Source organism: Centroberyx affinis, unplaced genomic scaffold (assembly GCF_046629955.1).
Source record: "Centroberyx affinis isolate AG114_WGS23_722 - 3 ecotype Tasmania unplaced genomic scaffold, CSIRO-AGI_Caff_v1 ptg003017l_1, whole genome shotgun sequence".
NCBI classification, from domain to species: Eukaryota; Metazoa; Chordata; class Actinopteri; order Beryciformes; family Berycidae; genus Centroberyx; species Centroberyx affinis.
The window spans coordinates 214,634-235,982 of record NW_027281114.1 but is presented as its reverse complement, the minus strand read 5'-3'; the positions used below and the strand labels follow the sequence as shown (position 1 = coordinate 235,982).

The following is a 21,349-nucleotide window of genomic DNA, read 5'->3' as shown; positions in this document are numbered from 1 at the left end:
TTTGTGTATCAGAACTTTGTTTTTTCTTCTTTCCTCTTCCATTAATCATCTCACGACCCCTCAGATTGATCTGGTGACCCTTTGGAGGGGCCCAACCCCTAGGTTGGTGAACCACTGGACTAAACTAGCTAACTGTATATAAAGTAGTTCAAACTAGCTCCACCTCCAGCAGCTACAACAGTAACATGCTGCTTACACACTGATGCTTCAGTATTAATAATCTAATGATGTCATATATAATAAAATATCAGTCAGAGGGACCAAACCACTACTTTTACTTTAATACTTTAACTACATTTTGCTGCTAATACTTATGTACTTTTACTTAAGTAGGATTTTTCATGCAGGACTTTTACTTGTAATGGAGTATTTTTACATTGATACATTCACTCTGACTCTCAGCACTGGAGCCTCTCATGGCTGCATGCTCAGCCCTCTCCAAACTTGACACCATAGCCAAGTTTGCTGATGACACCACTGTCATAGGCCTGACAGCATGGTGCCAGGAAAACAACCTGAAGCGTAAGGCTCTACAGAGGATGGTTAAAACAGCACAGCACATCACCAAGTCTGAGCTTCCAGCTGTGCAGGACCTCTACACCAAGAGGAGTAGGGAGAAGGCCCTGAACATTATTAAAGGAATAGTTCACCCAAAAATGAAAATTCTGTCATCATCTACTCACCCTCCTGCCAGTTGAAACACAGGTGAAGTTTGTCCATATAACACACAGGGAGGCTGCCAGCACAACTCCATAGCAGCCTTCTCCAAAACAACTGAAGTCAGTGGGGACCAGTTCTTCAGAGTTCCAAAAAGACCTACAGTATATTTACACCATCATTTAGTGCAAATCTTAACTACAGCTGATTGATTTGCACCAAATAATGGTGTATAGGTCTTTCTATTCACAGTGTGATTGTTTGGCTGTTTTTGTTTTGGAACTCTAAAGAACAGGTCCCCATTGACTTCAGTTGTTTTGGAGAAGGCTGCTACCAAGTTGTGCTGGCAACCTCCCTGTGTGTTATATGGACTAACAAATTTCACCTGTGTTTCATTTGGCACGAGGGTGAGTAGATGATGACAGAATTTTCACTTTTGGGTGAACTATTCCTTTAAAGACCACAGCCACCCCAGCCACAAACTGTTTGAACTGCTGCCGTCTGGCAAACGGTAGCAGTTTGCCCCCCCGGAAACACACACCCAAACACACACAACACATGCATACTTGCAGTAGCCTATTGTAGCACACTGTCCACTTAGCCAACTGCACTTTAATTTACATCTCAGCTTCACTCCATTTCATACGGCCATATATTTTGAAAAGTGTACATATCATAGGCTACATATTTTTATTTTATTGTATTTAATTATTTTATTATACTCTGTCACTTTATATTTTCTATAGTTCTTATATATTTTATATTACTCCTTATTGATGGTCACTTTACCATTTTGCACTAGTGTACTGCATTTGTTTACCTTGTTTACTTATTACATTGCTGTGGCTAGCTCTAGGCTAAAGAATTTCATAGCTAGCATTACCTGCTTCTCGCTATTTTGTTATGCTTATGATAAGGAATAAGAAACCTTGAACCTTGAACCTTGAGTTTGGGGTTTACTCTGTAAACAGCGAGGGAGGGGCCAAGCTAGTTTTAAAAAAAATGAAAAGCTACTGAATGGGCCGGGAGGAGCTTTGAGTCGGTCCGGATTTTGACAACAAGCTTTAGGAAAGAGGTGAAAACAGCAACACAGCCGGCCCGCGTGTGATGGTATTGGTTTATATCATTATGCTCAAGGAAATCACATAGCACATGGTAGGTTCAGGATTAGGATATAGGGTCTGAAATCGCTTATTGCAGGTTTAATTAATGTCAAGTAAGTGTACATAATTTTGAACACAGTGTTGCAAACATTCCTGTTTCCATTTATGACTTCCAGAATTTACACATACATGATTTTGTATGCTTGAACTCAGTGTTGTAACGCAGTGGTTCTCAACATGGGGTCCGGGGACCACCAGGGGTCCTTGAGGGGGTTCCAGGGGGTCCCCAGCAAATTGATGCTTTGTTAAAGTTGAAGTTGACACAATTGGAGAATGGAGAATGTAGAAGAATTAGACTATTTTGATCATATTTCACTGTTATCTCTCTGCCTATAATACAGATAGTCATGGAATTCTGGACAAAATCATATCAAAAAATATTCTCAGATTTGGGTCCGAGAGACAAAATCGTGTTAAATGGGGGTCCGTGGCCCTAATGTGAACTAAATTAGGGGTCCTTGATATGAAAAAGGTTGAGAATCACTGATGTAAAGATTTGATCGATTTTGATTTTGAGAGATTTAAGGTGCCTACTAGACCCGTTGGGACTGACACATCACTGCGTGGGGTGTCAGTCTCGGGTCTCTGCATTAAAAACCTAGCATGTAGATGGAACAGAAAATTTCAGGCGTACCGGGCAAGGTTTACAAATCGAATTTTGCCAATCTGACAAGCTTTGAATTCCTTGAACCCTTATCTGTTAAGCGGGTGGATCATATTGTGTGAAAGTATTTGCAATAAAGTATAAACGTGCTCGTTGCTGCCCCCTCTGGACCCTAAACAACAGGTTAGCTCTGGTGAATGTGTATAAACAGGATGCAACAGGTGTTTTTTTCCAGCGGCCAGAGGGGGCAGCAAAGGACATTTTCCAGGTCGCCGCACAGGTAAGGAGCTTAGAACAAGAGTGGCAGCCATTTCTAAGACATCGGAGACATCGGAAACAAACATATGAAAACAACCAGGAGAAGCCACACAAAGGTGAGATTTTATACTTTGTTGGAAAAAAAAATTGGCATCCCCTGGTTTGGCCACTTTAGTACCATTCTAAAATTTAGCCATTACCGAAATTTTACGTTCAGTTGCAGTTTTTAAGAAAACCTGACACAAAATGAATAATTTTTGGTCAAAATAATGATAAAAAAACAGCAAACAGTAAAAGCCTTGAAGGAATTTCCTCCATTCCACGTACAATATATCACAGTACTTCTATACAGCAACTGGATGGATGTCATTCATCCTCTGTTTGACCCCACTGACTAGACACCAACACAGGAATGTAGCCCCTCTGGCTCCAGGAAAAAACACCTCTTAACACCACTGTGTGTGTGTGTGTGTGTGTGTGTGTGTGTGTGTGTGTGAGATAGAGGTAGAGGAATGCATTAGGCTGGTGGATGGCTGAGAAGTAGACAATGACCAGCTAAGGTCATTCAGACCTAGTGTTTCCCAAAGTGATGGTTTCATGAGCAGCGATAGCTGCCATGGCTGAGACAGAAAAGAGCGCCACCTACAGAAACCCAAATTTCATCGACAGAAAATCCAAGGAAAAAGACGTCACAGTACTGGCCACACTGTTTGATCTCTGGGAAGTGCATTGCCTCAGGAGGCCATACATATGAACAGAGGTAACTAGGCATGTAGATATGTGTTTAGAGAACTATACACCTTCCAGATGTATTCATTTCACTTTACAGATGGGGGTAACATACAGTTTGGTATCACTGCACTGTAAGCACTGTAGTAATTTCACTCTCTCCTGTTATTTCTCCACCTCTATAAAGACTTGTTACAGGGTTCTGATCTAAATCTTCTCCTATAACACTCCTTTACGACAGCTATATACCAAGTGTCAAGTGTCTAGGTCAACCGGGGCCAGGGCTGACCGTTTAAGTTTCACTGCATGTTATAGCGCCCCCTGTGGCCGAAGTACTACTAAAGCGTTTGGACACCTGCTTACCGGGGTGTGCTATGTGTGCACCAAATTGTGCGAAAAATGTATACCAATCAGGCGTTGAGCTAAAGCCAGTACCACAGGGGAATAATAAGAAGAAGAATCTGACCAGAAATAATAATAATACATACAAACACATACAGTACATACAAACACAGTTTCATAAACTTTTTGCATTTGTAGTGCCCACTAGTGATGGAACCCAAATGCTTTTGGGGGCGTGCTCAAGCAAAACTCCTCAACGTGTTATACATTTTAGCTTGATTAGCTGAATGGTCAAGGACCTGTGGCCAATTTTGTGTTAGCGCATGTTTCGTTAAAAGTTTATCGGATGATAAAAGCCAACCCATTTGGGCAATCAATTATGCAAATAGAAGTTTGAAAGAGTACAGTCCCAAGATGCTTCACACCAAGTTTTGTGTGAATCAGATGAACGGCCTAGGAGGAGCAGCGAAAAAACTGATTTGGAAACAATTCAGAATGGCAGAAAATTCCATATGGCGGACATTGAAAGTAATGTGTGAGTTGGACTCAGACTACGACTTACGGTTCAGAAGTTGTAGGCCAAAACGTAAAGTTGCTTGTTGTAGTGCCACCATGAGGCCAATTGACGTTTTTGTTGTTCTTTGGACCTATCTGCCAACTCAAAAGCAAAAGTAATAGGGTTCCAGCGGTGCTTGGACCCCTAATAATACATACAAACACAATAGGGACCAGCAGCGGAGCTGCTGCCAGCCCCTAATGAAGGCAATCGTGCAGAAAAAGAGGAGGTGGTGATATGACAACACTGTATTCACCTACCAGACAAAATGTTGGGGCTGTGATATAGCCGTGGTTCTCTGAGGGAGAGAACGAGACGTCACCACATTTGGGATACGCCTTCCTGAGTCACTTTGCTCCGAAGTTCTCCAGAACCACGCCAGAATGGCTGATTGAGCTGTGAATCATCCCTCGTCAACCGAGCATATATATATGATGTGAAAGTGTTAACACCTCATTCACCCTTAATTCATGGTGGCCAGAACACACTGAGGCACCGGACAGGGCGAGGCCCTCTGTGGCGACGTCTCGTTCTCTCCCTCAGAGAACCAGGGCTATATCACAGCCCCAATGTTCTCTTTAAGTCGAGACCTCGACGTCACCACATATGGGAATATATACACCCCCCATGAGGAGCCTGTCCGCGTTCCTAACCACACAGAGGAGATAGAAATCCACATCTCGTTGCTCATAACACTGTGACATACTGATGCGCTGACCTAAATCATGGGGATCAATAAACTAAGGAATGGCCGTGGGGAAAAAATATATGTATTATCTTATGGTGCTTGTGGGTTATGAGACGTCATTACCATGCGCAATGCTCTGAGTGACTCCGAGTGACATGTTTATTTATATAGCTCTTTATCACAGTCAAGTCTCAAAGGGCTTTACATACCATCATATACAGTATCATACTACATCATACATATATACATACTGTTTATTTGACATGATGTCAACAGTGTTGATAGATGCAATAACGTTTTAATTTCATGCAATATCAGCTGAGAGCTTTGCTAACACCCAGTGTTCACTGTGCCAAGCTACTTTAAGGCATATTGACGGTGTATTGGGGAGCAGCAAGCAGCCTGTCTGTAGTGAGACAGTGGGTGAAAAGCTGACTTTAAGTTCATCATCTATGAATGCATAACTGCTTTGCCAACACAATTTTGCCATAACTAAGAGATTCGATTAAATTGTTTTTTTCCAGACATACATTTATCAACTACAATACCAGTTTCATCTTCTTTCTCCAGGCCATGATCCTGTACCGGCTGTTGTGACAGTACAGCCTGTTTTTTGGAGAATTGGGAAAAAGCAAACTTTTTTGAAGATGGATGTTGACATCTGATAGCCAGCAGTTACTCATGCTTGGAAAGCCTAGCATAACAAAATAAAGTCTGGACTGATGTTCATATTCAACTACTCCTTCATGTGTTCTTAACTGGTATGAACAATTATGGCAAAGAGCACAGACAAGTCCATCATCCTTAGCTAAAGTTACAGAGACTGGAATTGGATTTGTTTTATCTACTTACTACTTAGCTACTTGTGAGTCATGTGATTTTTGTTTACAAGCCCTGGTTCGGTTGTAATTAGGCATTAGTCTGAACCTCAACAAACCAAATACAAAAATGCAACAAAGTCAACTTTTCCACTGGTTCAGACCAAAGAAAACCAATTGTAGGTGTGATCACATCATGAATTTGGAATATTCAAGTGAATTGGCTGGAAGTGAATACAGTTTCGATCAGGTAGTCAGTCTGGAATAGATTTAATTTAAGTCAACCTTCAGAAAGACAGAGAACCTGTTCAATTTAAAGGAGTAGAGCTGGGAGGTACTCTGGATACTGTTGTGGCTAGATATGACACACACACACACACACACACACACACACACGCACACACACACACACGGAGGGGGGCTGATCACATCTGACATAATTAGGCTTGAAGGAACTTTCTTTTTAATTAAATTATTAGCTTGTTGATTAATTTAGAAAATGCCATAGAGGTTCCTGCCAGAATAAATGCCAGACATAATGTGTTTTATGTAATCCTAACACCACACACAGCTTGGTTGAGGGAAAAATACCCAGATAGGTTCATAACAACATATTTCAGTAGGGTCTCACTAATCTATGACAACAGCAGGATTCAGACAAGAAACAGAAATAAAACACCAATCAAAACAAAACTTTTTCATTATGCCTCAAGAAATCCCAGCCCCCGTTGCAGGAGCAGGATATTTGTTTCTCAGTTGACTCAGGAAAATTAACTCACAGCTTGTACTACCTTTATATTCCATTCATAGCTTGTTTCTCAGAAACATATTTCCCATTGAAATGTGACAGGTATGTATTCATTTTTATGTAATCATATGAGATGCACACTATACTGTGTGTGCTTCCAAAGTGGATTCCTGAATGGGGGGGGGGGATCTTGAAAACCAGTTTTAGGATAGAAGTGGTTTAGGAACGTGGAGTGAAGGCCACTGTGGATAAGGAGGTCAATCTGTTAGCCAGGGACTTGACCTCTGACCCCACAGAGGTTGTCTGCTGGGGTCGTTCAAGCAGTTAAGAGGCTGTTTCCTATCAGCTTGACAAACCAATGAGCTCTTTAAAACAGAAATTTACACTGAAAGTCATTCAGTACAACAAAAGAGGACCTTATGGGAAGCTGTATAGAAAGTCAAATTTTTCTACTCTATCATAGCAAGTTCAACTGACTGTTGTTTAATATACTTTCATTTAAATTACAATAACATTAATTAAAATTATAGTGACTACAACTGGGGAATTATTGTATGTAAAGATAATGTAATACAATTTTAAATTTGAGGAATAAGTTGAATCGGCGTGTGTTCTCATGCTTTTCTTACTGTTGAAAACCAACCAGCTGATTAGAACTAGTGGTTTGGAAAGATGTTATTTGTCAACATTTTTAACTGAATATCACAGCAGTCAAACTAATGATGAAAGTGAGAATTCCCCCAAATGGCAGTGAGAGGTAACTGTTTGGATACTGAAGACTTCAATACCCAGAAATCCTGTAAGGTGACGTCAGTAAACTGGTATGTGACGCTTTATACCAAAGGGACGAGAGAGGCTTAAGATATGAGGTTGGTGAGTTCAGCTTTCTCTGGACAGAGCGCTTTGCTCGCTGCTGTTTAGGAGATACTCTTGGATTTCACCCTTAAGTTTCAATCCCTGTGTAGAGAAGATACCATACCGACACCAGAATTTAATCTGGGAAAATAAGATGATTCTACAGCATCTGGATGGGATATTCTTCTCTGTTGCAGCCCAACTCTGTGATAAGACTGCTGGATTTTTGCTTAAAATTCGTACCTAGTACAGCTTTAAACTATAACTGGCTCCCCACATAACAGAAATACTAATATCTGACTGGACTCAATCGGTTAAGAACGGCTGATGGGAGGAGTGGTGGTTACAGTCAACATCTGTCTGCTGACATTTGTCTACAGTGAGTGAAGGCTGACTATTGTCCAGGGGTGGATTGACACTGCTTCATACTTTCTGGCTTATGTTTTGGAATAACATATTATGTCCAACATTGTGTGTCAAAACACGCCTTCTTAAGAGCTGTAAGTGTGGAAATGGGTGTGGGTTTCTTTCTCTGTCTCCCACCCATTCTCTTTATCTCTCAGTTATTCTCAGCTGTGATGGGAAGGACAGGAAAAACAAGGGGTTGAAGAGTCTTTCTCAACTCTCTCCCTCTCTCTCTCTCTCTCTCTCACACACACACAAACCATTCGCTCTAGCCAAACACACACACCCCCTCTTTCTGAACACACTCCCCTATCTGCCCACAGTGTATCTCAGCGTCAGTGTGTGCAGCAGTTGAAGATGCTCTGTAGGGAGTTGTGCTTGGCTCTGCTTCTCTGGGTTCTCCCAGTCCAAGCTCTACCCTCCACCAACATCAAGATTACTCACGGTGAGTACTGATCTCCTGGCTCTTCACCACTGATGAGCTATGGGGAAGAGCTGGAAGTCCAACCAGACAACGAGCTCTGTCTCTGGCCTGCCAGGCTGGAGGGAGCAGGGCAACAACTGGAACAGGCAAAGCTGGAGACTACTGGGAAAAACAGTCTGTATAAATAGAGAGTTTGGATGTTGGATTTTGATGCTGGGCTCAGTGTATTGTTGGATCTCAAATACGCACATTTAATAAGTAGGTTATTGAATTCCAGATTACATGTTTATTGAATTCCAGATAACTCAAAATTGTCTTTTCCCTGCTGTATTGTCTGTGTAGTTAGAGAGTTTAGATGTTTTATTTTGATGCCTGTCATTTGATAATTGAATCCCAGATAGCTTCATACTTTTCAGATGACTAAAATATAATGAATATTTACACATTTCACAACCAGTTTAAATTAATCAAATTGTCACTTCATGTTTTTGTGTGTGTATGTTTTACTTATCCAGCTACCTGAAGACCACATGTGAAACTATTTTTGTTCAGTGTGTCGATCATTTGGAATGTGGCTGGCAGTATTTAAAAGTTTAAAAGTCCAGGTGAATGCTTGGGAAAAGTTTTCATCTGGAGTGCATTTGATAGCTACCGGCATACTTCAGTTTTAGCTTTACAAGGAGTTTTGCCTTCCATTCTTATTGCTCTCATTGAAAATATGGCTTTGGTTAGGAGCTAGGAGCTAGAATATGGATTTAGAGAAGTCACTGCTGAGACTTTGGAAAGGTTTTTGAGAAATATGCACCATATCTGCTTTGTGGTTGAGATTTCTTTAAGAGAGGCTGTGGAAAATAACTTAAGCAGAGTCATTTGTTCTATAAAAGAGTACCAGCATTTACACTGCATGAGGCACCTGATGTACACAATGAGTATTCATCTCAATCATTTTTCAGAAATGGTCAAGTTTCAGAGAAAAATCTCCACTCTCCTCCCGTTTCATTCCCCACTCCCCGCATTCTTTTTTCTCCTCTTCCTCCTCATCATCTTCCTCGTCCAGGTCTTCCCCTCCAGCTGCCAGATTCGTCTCCCCCAGCCTCCTGTCCTCTCTTCTGGACCCAGTTTGAAGGGAACTGCTATCGCTTCTTCCCCCTCAACCGGACCTGGGCAGAGGCGGACCTGTACTGCTCTGAGTTCTCCAACGGCCTTAAATCCGCCAAACTCACCTCTATACACAGGTCAGTCACACACACGCACACGCGCACACACACGCACACATGCACACACACACACACACACACACTAGAGGCTTTGCAGTTGCATCATAAATCTCTTGACAACCACAGCTGATTCTGTCTGTTGGAGAATAGGCTGTTAATAAGTTAATAAGTTAATAATGTGTAAATACATAACAACCACGCTAAAGAGATATGTGTAAAAGATTATTGTGGTGTGGCTGTAGATCCATTCAGTAACTTTATAAGTAAAACTGAATAGTCCGATAAGGTACATTTGTTTCCAGAGGTGGAAAGTAACTAAGTATATTTACTCGAATACTGTACTTAACTGTACTTAAGTACAATTTTGAGGTACTTGTACTTTACTTGAGTATTACCATTTTATGCTACTTTATACTTCTACTCCACTACATTTCAGAGGGAAATATTGTACTTTTTACTCCACTTCCTTTATTTGATAACTTAAGTTACTAGTTACTTTGCAGATTGAGATTATTAATACAAAATATAATCAACTAATAAATTCTGATGTATTATTATAGATTACTGTAAACTACCCAGCAGTATATAAAGTAGTGGAAATCAGCCCCACCTTTTCCAGCTGCAACATTAAAGTGATGCTTACACATTAATGCGTCAATAATTATAATTCAATAATATATATACTGTATTATTCTGAAATGGGCCATTCTGCAAAATGAGTACTTTTACTTTTGTTGCTTTAAGTACATTTTGATGCTAATACTTTTGTACTTTTACTTAAGTAACATTTTGAATGCAGGACTTTTACTTGTAACAGAGTATTTTTATACTGTGGTATTTCTACTCTTACTTAAGTAAAAGTTCTGAGTACTTCTTCCACCACTGTTTGTTTCCAATTGGAGGTTACTGTGACTAGGTAAACTCACAAGTCCAAAAGGTTAGGCAAACTAAGTAAAGCCACTGATGTTAATGTTAATATGCTAGTTAGTATAGTGGGCAAATCAGATGTGTTAACAATGAGACAGCTAGGTTAGCTGAGCAATTATTACTACTATGGCAAACTGTCTTATTATTATTGTCTGAAATGTCTATGTAGAAATTAATGGGAACTTAACTTCTGTGACTAGGGCGAGTGAAAAAGGGGATTGGCACATTTAATCTCTATGTTGAACCTAACAGTTGATGGATGAGAGACAACTCACACAGACTAGTTAGAGGACAGGGAATCCATCAGCTGGTGCTTCTACCTAGAAAACCAACATCCAGCACTGGAAAAGGTAGTTTCAAAATATAATCCTTTATTTTTGTCCCTAATACCTCCTTATTATTAGCCAAGGGGAGGTCCATTAGAGAATTGGCTGAGTGCAAATAATAATAAAATAATAACTAGAAGGGCACTTGGAGAGCGCAGACCTCCGCCAAGGTTCCTGCTATTATTGCTTGTTCGTGAGTCAGATCCGGATCCGCTCCAAAATTTAATGGGTTCTTCCTTGGCCCATGCTACACCCTTCCATGAAAATCTTTCATGAAAATCAGGCCAGTAGTTTTTCCATAATCCTGCTAAAAGACAAACAAACAGACAAACAAACAAACAAACGGCACTGAAAACATAACCTCCTTGGCGGAGGTAATAATACATTTTATTTGTACTGCATAGCCTAATAGCTAATATAACAGGCTAGAAAAAGAGAGATACCTGAGAAAGACTGTGGTGGTGTGGCTGTAGAGCCATTCAGTAATGTTATAAGTAAAAGTGTAGTCTGATAAGGTACATTTGTTTCCAAATGGAGATTACTGTAACAGAGTAAACTTGTCTTTCGCCCTAGTCTCTACTCCAAAACACAGCTCAGTTAACCTGAATGAACTGTTATGTTTTGGCTTTGTTAGCTACTTAACTAGACAAGTTAATCTTAAATAATGATCCTAAAATTAGCTTCCTCTAGATACATTAGCTAGTGTTCAAATCAGATGTGTTCACAAAACAGTGATGGTTAGCAGACAAGTAACTAAGACTGCTTGTGAGCAAACTGACATTCTCTAAGCACAAAATTGGATGTAACAGTGATGAAATGATCATTTCCCAGTCAAAACCAGCACAGAAATTTGCCATGTCTATACAGCTGGCTAGTCACGTGGTTCCATGATTCAACAAGTGATTTTCCCAATGTTAACCACCCATCCAACTTCATTCTATTGTTGATTACAACCGATATCAAGTATCAAGTAGGCTTGTTATCGTCTACGGGTGAAGCAAGGCTCCATTATGCAATTGCTGTCATCAGTGGTTGCGCCTCATGTTCAACTTCTTTATTATTAGTATTCTTTATTAGTATTATTAGTGTGCTTGCTTCTGCAAGAACACTATTGTTATCCATCATACTTATAGTGTGATTGCTGATCAATTGAATAAGTGGAACCATATGGCACCAGCTATTTTAAAATCTGGGTACAACAAATGAATGTCCAAAACACTTCCAGAACCTTGATGACATCAGGATTAGCACGTGACTAGCCAGCTATATTTTTTTGGCCTTATTAGGTAGTGGAAAGTGGGGAGAGACAGGGAAGTTTTGGAGAAAGAGGGGAGGATATGTGACAAAGGTCATAAGCCAGATTCGATCCAAGATGTCGTGGTCACATGGTATGTGCTTTAGCCCACTTAGGCACCAGGACGGCCACTAACCAGCTCTATATTATGTACATTTCCTCTATTGTTTTATCTTAGTACCTTTTCTTTTTTATTATCTTATCGTACTTATTGTACTTGTTTTCCTTGGTACTGTCTGCCAGTTGCTGCTGTGGCACCTGAATTTCCCCAAGAGGATTAATAAAGTGCTATCTTATCTTATCGAATTTTGCTGAGACGGCTGAGTTGTAAGTTTAGAAATGCAATCAGCTAGTGTAATGTCTTGTTGTTGTTTGGAAGGGTCTGGGGAGGTGGGGTGGGGGAGGAGGAAGGAACATTGTTTGTTCTTGTCATTTGTTCTTATAAAGAAAACTAATAAACATTGTTTACAAAAAAAAAAAAGAAATGCAATCAGCCCTTGACAGCTACTGCTACCAAGAGCTGTGGAGCTCCAATATGGCCACCAGAGGGTGTTTTACGTCACCTGAAAGCCCTCTATTGCTTTGTTGAAGATATGAAGAAACATGTCGTTTTAACCTACATTTAGGTACTTAATTGTTATATATGTGTGCTGTATAATATTGCAACATGCATATAGCATTTCTCACATCCTAGAATGTACATCCTACATGTACAACCTACGGTATATATTGTACATAGTAGGCCTACTATATTATAGACACATAATTCACTGTGTTTTCTTGACTGATGATGATTACCTTACATTCACTTTTTTATACATTACTTCTATTGTTATTGCCTGATGTCTCTCTTTTTTTTCCTATATTGGTTTATTTTCTGCTCTATATGCTTTGGCAACACAGATGTTATGCTAATAACGTAAGTTGAAACTGAAAATTGAAATTGATATGTGAATACTACAGATGATACAGGAATGTTTTTACTCACTCTACTGTCTTAGAATTGCCATTTGTTTCTTTGCTGAGTTTAATATTTGGCTACTTGCAATGTTGGCAATAGATGAAGATGATCTTCTTCTCTGCTGTTGTACTTTTTGTAGGTTTCTCTGTATAAGAGTGTCTGTTTCTCTGTCTCTCTCTTTTCTCTCTTGTCTCTCTGTTTCTTTCTCTCTTCCTGTCTCTCTTTCTCTCTCTGCCCCCCTCCATCCTCAGCTGGCAGGAGAATGTATTTGTGTATGACCTGGTTAACAGCCGTGTACCTGGAATCCCCACCGACATCTGGGTAGGCCTGCATGACAGGAGACAGGTAACACACACACAAACACACCATTCTCCAGTCTTTGGTGTTACTGAAGAGGATAAACATGTTGGAAGCCTTTCACTTTCTTTCCACCATCTGCTAACGCCAGGAACTCTGAACGCTTTAGCTCTGTTTGCACTGGAAGAACAGCGCCCTCTTCCTGTTTTGAGCTGTAAAGTGATCTGTCTTTGTGCCATAAAGCAATCCAGCATGAGGGGGCCCCCAAGGGCTGACTCACTTCAGTCCACAGCAATGTCTCAAAATGTGGGAACTCCCCTAAACTACGGTACCGTTGCAGCGACAATCAGTACTAGGAAACCTCCCTAAAGGGGCCCCATGTTATTCATGTCTCTGTGCCCAGCACAGCTGCTCAGCGCAGCACAAGTTTGTTTGGATAACTGATTGATTTATTTTACCACGCAAAATTAAGAGGAATTATCAGAAATTGTTAAAAAAAGAAAGAGAAAAGAAAGCAGGACAGCGGTAAGTGGAGCAGATAATGACCAATGATGATAAATGATGATTAAAATAGTAAGCCAAAAAGTTAGTTAGCAAAGATACATGATGTCATGTAATGTGTAGCCTAGCTAACATTTGTTTTAGGAGTTGGCGAGGCAGTTGACTAATGCTGTCTAGACAGAAATCGTTTTTTGTTTTTGGTTTAGCCTGACAAAGAGCCCGCTGGGTGTCAGCTGGCTTTGCCTCCAAATCTAAACATATAAACCTTGAAATTAATTAAAGACTAATTAAAATCTAATGTAAATAAATAGTTGAAGCTTTGGTAAGGTTTGTGAAACGGCTCGTGAAACTGATTAAAAGTAAATTAAAGTAAACTTAATCAAATGGAATATTAATTTGAACAAAAAAAAAAAAGATGATAGGATAATATAAATAAACAAGGACGCTATGGGCCGAGAGCAAGGGTACATCCCTGAAATTCCCCAATCCTTGAAGGCCCCATTAAGTCAAATGTAATAAAAAGCCATTCAATGATCACACAATAAGACTCCAGGGTTAATCTTCCCAATTATATTGGTTGGATGTCCCAACTATTTTTATTTCACCAAATAATAACCTTTTTCCTTCTGAGCTAATTTTCATAATAATAAAGCTTGCATGCCGCAACGATTTTTATATCACAAATTAATAAAGTTAACCAGTTAATTATATTATTATTACTCCAAAACACAAATAGCATGGACATGAATTTAATCAGTTAATAATAGTTATAATAATCATAAACACATCAAAACCACAGTGTCCGCCGCAGATCCTCCATGTGAACGTGATAACTTAAACAGTTTTTATAAGAATCTTTTCAAATTTGGTATGGACATTGATGACCCCTAGATGAAGAACTCTATTGATTTTAATTTGTTTATGGTTATTATTATATTATATTATATAACCCATATCCTCACCAATGGTGCATTAGGCTACATTGTATTGAAATTTCCAAAGATAATTGTTCAGGCCATTGGGGAGATTTGTATGAAGGTTGAACTTTTGATGATAATTATTAATAAAATAGTTAATTTGTTATTGAGTTAATTTATTATTGAGTGTTAAAAAATAGTTAAGGTACATACCCTTTATTATTGGGGAGGCAATCCCTAGAGGATTACATCCATTCATTTTGGAGTGTTTAGGAGTAATAATAATATAATTAACTCGTTAACTTTATTGATTTGTGATATAAAAATAGTTATGGCATGCAAGCTTTATTATTATGAAGATTAGCGCAGAAGGAAAATAAATAAATAATAAATAATATATAATATATATAAATAAACAAAAAATAGTTGGGACATACAACCAATATAATTGGGAAGATTAACCCTGGAGTCTTATTGAATGGCTTTTTATTACATTTGACTTAATGGGGCCTTCGAGGATTGGCGAATTTTGGGGATATACCCTTGTCGGCCCCCGACAGCGTCCTTGTTTAATAGGTGCTCTGGGGAATGTAATGGCAACTAAAGTCGGTCAGAAGGACCCCATGGGATTTTCTGCCTGGGGCCCCATCAGACTCTAGAATTGCCTCTATTAATGCTGTTTAAACTAAGGTAGGAGAAGAGACTATGCTGGTCCCAAACTAGACAGGGTTAGGGTATATGACAATGAAAACAGTTAGGTTTTGAGTTTTTTTTTTATTTTGTGTCCATCTTTGGTGCTAAGTGCTCATTGTTGTGGTGTTTTTTCTATTTTGTCTCTATCTTTGGTGCTAAGTGGTCACTGCTGTAGTGTTTTTGCACTGCACTTCCCAGAGATCACTTGAGAGATCACTCAAACTGTAATGAACTCTCCATAGTCAGGATGCATGTGCAGGTATGACAACAGAATAAGACTTGGTTCAAAGTGTTAAATCAAAACTTCACAAGCTTAATGAGAATTGAAATGAGAAATGAGGTACAGCAATAACACGACAGAACCTAGTGCAATACTACCCAAGGAGAAGCTGAAACAAGGGGAAATATAAAGGGGTTCAATCAGTTCTTGATGGTGAGAAACAGGTGTGGATGATTAGTAGACTGGTGAAGCTGAATGCTGATAGGTTGTAGTTGTAGTGGTCCTGGCCGCAGGACGACGTTGGCCTGAGGGACTCCCCCGAGGGCGTGGAGCAGGCCGATCTGGGCGGCGCAGGTGGAAGTCCCGAATCAGTCCAGGATGTCATATGCAGGGCCCTGAGGCAAGAGCGTTCCTCAGGGCCATACCCCTCCCAGTCCACCAGCTACTGAGTGGCCCCTGTGACGTTGGGAATCCAGGAGGGTCCTGACCGCGTAAGCTGGAGAGCCATCTATATCCAGTGGAGTTGGAGGAGTGTTGCGGGGAACCGCATCAGCCAGGGGACCAGGAACCACTGGCCTGAGCAGGGACACATGAAAAGAGGGTGAAAGCCGGTAATGACTGGGCAGTGCAAGTTTATATGTTACCACGTTGATCCTCTGGAGGACCTTGAAGAGACCCATAAACCGGGGGCTCAGTTTCCTACAAGGCAGGCGAAGACTGATGTTCTTGGTGGAGAGCCAGACTCTGTCACCTGGCGTGTAGATGAGGGCCTCACTTTGATGCCGATCCACCTGCACCTTCTGACGCCGGATGGCCCGCCGTAGCTGAAAATGGGCTGCATTCCAAACCTGTTTGGAGCGACGAAACCAGTCATCCACTGCAGGAGCGTCAGTGTGGCTTGGATTCCATGGAAACAAGAGTGGCTGATATCCAAAGACACACTGGAAAGGAGTCAGGCCAGTAGAGGAGTGGCGGAGGGAGTTCTGAGCTCATTCATCCTGCCAGTCCTGACAGTGGCTTCGGAGGAATCTCCCAAGCTCCTGATTCGTCCTCTCCACTTGCCCATTAGCCTGAGGGTGGTAACCAGAAGTGAGGCTCACCGTAACCCCCAGCTTCTCCATGCGCGCCTTCCATACCCGTGACGTGAATTGGGGGCCTCGGTCTGACACTATGTCTTCAGGAAGGCCGTAGTGTCGGAAGATCTGCTGAAAGAGGACATCAGCAACCTGGAAGGCAGTAGGGAGACTGGGGAGAGGAATACAACGACATGACTTTGAGAATCTGTCCACCACCACTAGAATGGTGGTACAACCATTTGAGGGGAGATCAGTTACAAAATCAATGGATAAGTGAATCCAAGGTTGCTGAGGCACAGGGAGAGGGTGCACTTTACCAGCTGGAGCATGACAAGGGGACCTGAACATGGCACAAATGGAACACGACTTTACATATTTATTGGCATCCTGGACCAAGGTTGCCAGGCTCCTTCCAGCCAATGCCTCCACTCCTCTAAAGCTAACTTCATTGCCAGGAGCTCCTTGTCACCCACATCGTAGTTCCACTCTGCAGGAGTCAACTTCCTGGAAAAGTAGGCACAAGGAAACAGTCTCTGTGGGTCACCATGTCTCTGGGAGAGGATTGCCCCTACACCTACTTCGGAAGCATCCACCTCGATGACAAATGGCTGTGTGGGATCTGGATGCTTTAGCAACGGTGCTGAAGTAAACCAGAGCTTGAGCTTCTGAAAAGCAGAGGCTGCAGCGTCAATCCAGGTTAGCTTGCGAGGATCACCTTTAAGGAGGACGTTGAGAGGGGATGCAACAGAACTGAAAGCCCAGATGAAGCGGCGGTAGTAGTTTGCAAACCCCAGGAATTGCTGTAGCCCCTTAACAGTCTTGGGCTCTGACCATGACTTGACAGCTTCGACCTTCCACTCATCCATCTCCACCCTCTCTGAGCTGATCACATAACTTAGGAATGAAATGGTGGACTGATGGAACTGACATTTCTCGGCCTTAACATAGAGCTGGTTCTCCAGGAGACACTTGAGAACTGCCTTGACATGTTGGATGTGCTCCTCCATTGCAGTTGAATGGATAAGGATATCGTCAATGTAGACAACCACCTAGTGCCTGAGCATATCCCGAAACACATCATTCACGAACGCCTGGAAGACTGAGGGGGCGTTCAAAAATCCGAACGGCATCACAAGGTACTCATAGCGGCCAGATGTAGTACTGAAGGCAGTCTTCCACTCATCCCTTTCCCAGATGTAGGCTGTAGGCACTCCGAAGATCCAGCTTGATGAAAAAGCGTGATCCCCAGAGTTTGTTTGTTTGTTTGTTTATTTATTTATAAGGACAACACACATTAATCAACATTTCTGTAAATGTGCCAGTGTTAGCCAGCTGGCTAATTTTCAACTGTAGTCCTTTTGGCGAGATGTTTTAAAACCTATAAAATGATAAAAATGTACAGAACAAAGACAACAAGACGCCATAGAGACAAGCAACAAAACAAGAACTCTCAAGGCAGAACACAAGCCATGCAAAGCAACAGGAAACAGCAAAACATCAGCACAACAATACAGCAACAACAAACACCATTTCGGTACATATAGTCATGCAAGCAACACGAGCCTCCTTGATATACTCCTCCATAGCCTGAGTCTCTGCCTCGGATAGAGGATAGATGTGGCTGTGTGGTGGAGCACCGCCAGCTAGTAAGTCAATGGCGCAATCCCAGGGGCGATAAGGAGGGAAACAGGTGGCTTTGGATTTGGAGAATACCTCACTGAGGTCCTGGTAAACCTCTGGAACCTTTGGCTGGCAGGCAACTGATGGACTTTGGAAGTGGAATCACAGGGCAGTTGGAGACAGGTCTTATGGCAGTAGGGTGACCAGGCAGTAATTTCCATGTCTGTCCATGAAATAGTGGGGTTGTGTAGTTGGAGCCATGGCAGCCCGAGAACGACTTGGTGAATCGGTGCATGGATGACTAGAAGGGGAAAGTTCTCTTTGTGAACTGCTCCCACGGTGAAGGTGATGGGGTCAGTGATGTGAGTGACAGTGCCGACTCCCACTGGTCTACCTTCTATAGCATGGACAGGGACTGGTAAGGTGATAGGATGAATGGGAATGTGCAGTGAGTTGACAAGGTCCTCATCAATGAAATTCCCTGCAGCTCCAGGAGTCGATCAGGGCTATGGAAATCAAAGGAGGTGTGCAGTAATGGAGAGTAATAGGAACCAAAAAAGGTTTAATGGATAAGGAGGAAGGAGGGACACTCACCCGAGAAGTAGGAGCTGAGGGATCCTGGGCTGTTCCCCTCCTGCTGATGGTAGGTTTAGGACACACAGGGCAGTGATCTAGGTCATCTACGCCACAGCACTGACATAGGCCCAGTTGTATTCGGCGGCGGCGCTCAGCAGCAGAGAGACGAGTGAAGCCCACCTCCATGGGCTCAGGTTCAGGGTCTAGTTGAGCTGGAGCTGCTGGAGAGAGAGACGTGGTGGTCGTTGGCGTTCACACAGTAGGTTATCTAGACAAATGGATGCATTGATAAGAGCATCCAGGGTCAGGTCATCATCCCTACATGCCAGCTCTGTGTGAACCTCCTCACGAAGCCCTCTCCGGAAAAGAGTGCACAGAGCTGGATCATTCCACCCACTAGAGGCAGCTATAGTGCGAAAGAACATGGCGTATTCTGCAGCTGTTCTGCACCAACAGAATAAGGCTTGGTTCAAAGTGTTAAATCGAAACTTCAAGCTTAATGAGAATTGAACTGTCTACACTTGCATGATATTTTAATGCAACGTTTCGGCCTGCTAGTGCATCTCAAAAGAATACAACACCAATCTCAGGATCTATAAGGGTCTACCTGAAGGAGATATACTGGACCAGTTATTAGGGAAATCTGCTTTGTAAGGACAACAAAGGATGTAGCAAAGGATGCCAATTGTAGTGTTTAGATTAGATGTTATCATTCATTGGAAATTAGCTTTTTGTTTTTAATAATTTGCCTTGCTGTCCTCCCTGTGTTGTCTACAGGAGGGCGCTTTAGAATGGACAGATGGCAGTAACTATGAATACAGTTATTGGGACGGCAACCAGCCGGACGATGGCATCCACCGCATCCCACAGGATGAGGACTGTGTCGAGATCTGGTTCAGACACAACAGTGGTGAGACACACACACTCACACACACACATTGTGTATGCACACCACATTAGCGCTTTTCTACTCATCTAATGAGCCGTGACCCAGTGTGTGTGTGTGTGTGTGTGTTGCAGCGCTGAGGTCCTGGAATGACAACAGTTGTGACAAGGCGTTTCCCTTTGTCTGCAAGATCCCGACGTTGGAGACCTAACTATCTTCCTGCTTCCTTTCACCACAGTACAACAGCATTGGCTTGCTGCTGGCTACACATACTGTAGATCATTGGTGTTGTCACACTGATGTACATTGTTTTAATGGTTTTCTTTAAGATTACATGTAGATAAATGTTTCGATGTGTGGGAATGGCATGGCTGTGATTAGGATGTAGAGCTGGTCTCAGCTGTGAAAATGTGAGCTGAACCAAATCAAAATTCTCTCCAAAACAGAAACAAACCCAGTGGATGTGGTTTCGAGGAGCAAAAACCCAAGTTAAAAGAAAACTCCCCACTCAGATCCTCATCCACTGTTAGATATCATCAAGCTGTGATGTTCAATGCATTCCAGGAGTTATTTTGGATTAAAGAGTAACTCCACACTAAAACATTGTTAGTTTGTTACCTGGAGTTGTTAAATGGTATTTAGTACTATGTAGATATAAAATACAACAACACTGGTCATACTGTCACCATTTGAGCCCAGATGTCCCTGTGCCATATTTATCTCACTAAACCTGGCTCAGTGTGCCCTTCATCAGTAAAAATGAACAGCCAGTGTTCAGTTGGAGATGTTTAAGGACAATTGTCCTGAGATACGTCATATGGTAAAAAAAAATGCCTATGAGCACGTGCACATGCCCACGAACACATCGTCCTGTTCCTCTTGTCACCAAACCCAGACCAACCCCAAACCCACATTGTTGCATTGTGTAAAATCACACAGTAGGCAGAGAGGAGCTCAAACTGGGTACTCTTTAAATAGTCTATTTTTGTGAATCAACGGCACATGGTAGGGTTGCAGGGTATACTGGTACTATAAAAATACTGTGGTACCAAAAAAATTGAACTGTACTATACAGTTACCATATACCATTTTGCAAAATTCCATTCAGTGCCATCCATTGGAAAATAAAGACTCTGCCTCTAAAGCACAAGTCCGGCCTATAATTTGTCTCTTACATACCTGTAGTACTTGGATCCACAGACAATTTTGGCTCCTGGGTCAGCTGTTGGTTGAAAGAGCGACCTCCCGTTGCTAACCTCTTGCTGCTAACAAGCAGTCCAAACAGGATATGTCAAAATATATCCAAAAAAGTCATTTGCAGGCTCCACAGGGGAGTTGAAAGAAAACATAAAAGTTGCAAAGTGCATAAATTTAAATTAGCTTGGATTTCATGACAAGTCTGCCATTACGCATACTTCCACTAATCAGGTAATCACAGAACTGTTTTTCTCTGCAGCACGGACTGCTGTAGTATAAAGATGCACTACTGGCAGTGAGATCTAGTTTTGCCAATGGTCAGGTCAGATTGTAAACAATTGCACATGGAGCTGGGTAGAGTTTGGGAGAAGACTATCCAGTGAAAATGGTGCGG

The 21,349-nt window shown here is 41.7% G+C and overlaps 1 protein-coding gene across 1 annotated transcript; it reads left to right on the top strand.

The window, feature by feature from the left end:
• Positions 1–416: 416 nt before the first annotated feature.
• Positions 417–19,969, top strand: clec19a (C-type lectin domain containing 19A). Its single transcript, XM_071537320.1, has 6 exons — positions 417–609; positions 8,230–8,268; positions 9,305–9,482; positions 13,224–13,317; positions 19,650–19,782; positions 19,893–19,969. Exons 1-6 carry the CDS (start codon positions 417–419, stop codon positions 19,967–19,969), a joined length of 714 nt encoding a protein of 237 aa, XP_071393421.1.
• The last annotated feature ends 1,380 nt before the right edge of the window (positions 19,970–21,349 follow it).

Coding starts and splice junctions, on each gene's coding strand:
- clec19a (XM_071537320.1), top strand. CDS start 417: ATGGCTGCATGCTCAGCCCTCTCCAAACTTGACACCATAGCCAAGTTT. Junction 9,483..13,223: donor AAACTCACCTCTATACACAG/GTCAGTCACACA, acceptor CTCCATCCTCAG/CTGGCAGGAGAATGTATTTG. Junction 13,318..19,649: donor GCCTGCATGACAGGAGACAG/GTAACACACACA, acceptor TGTTGTCTACAG/GAGGGCGCTTTAGAATGGAC.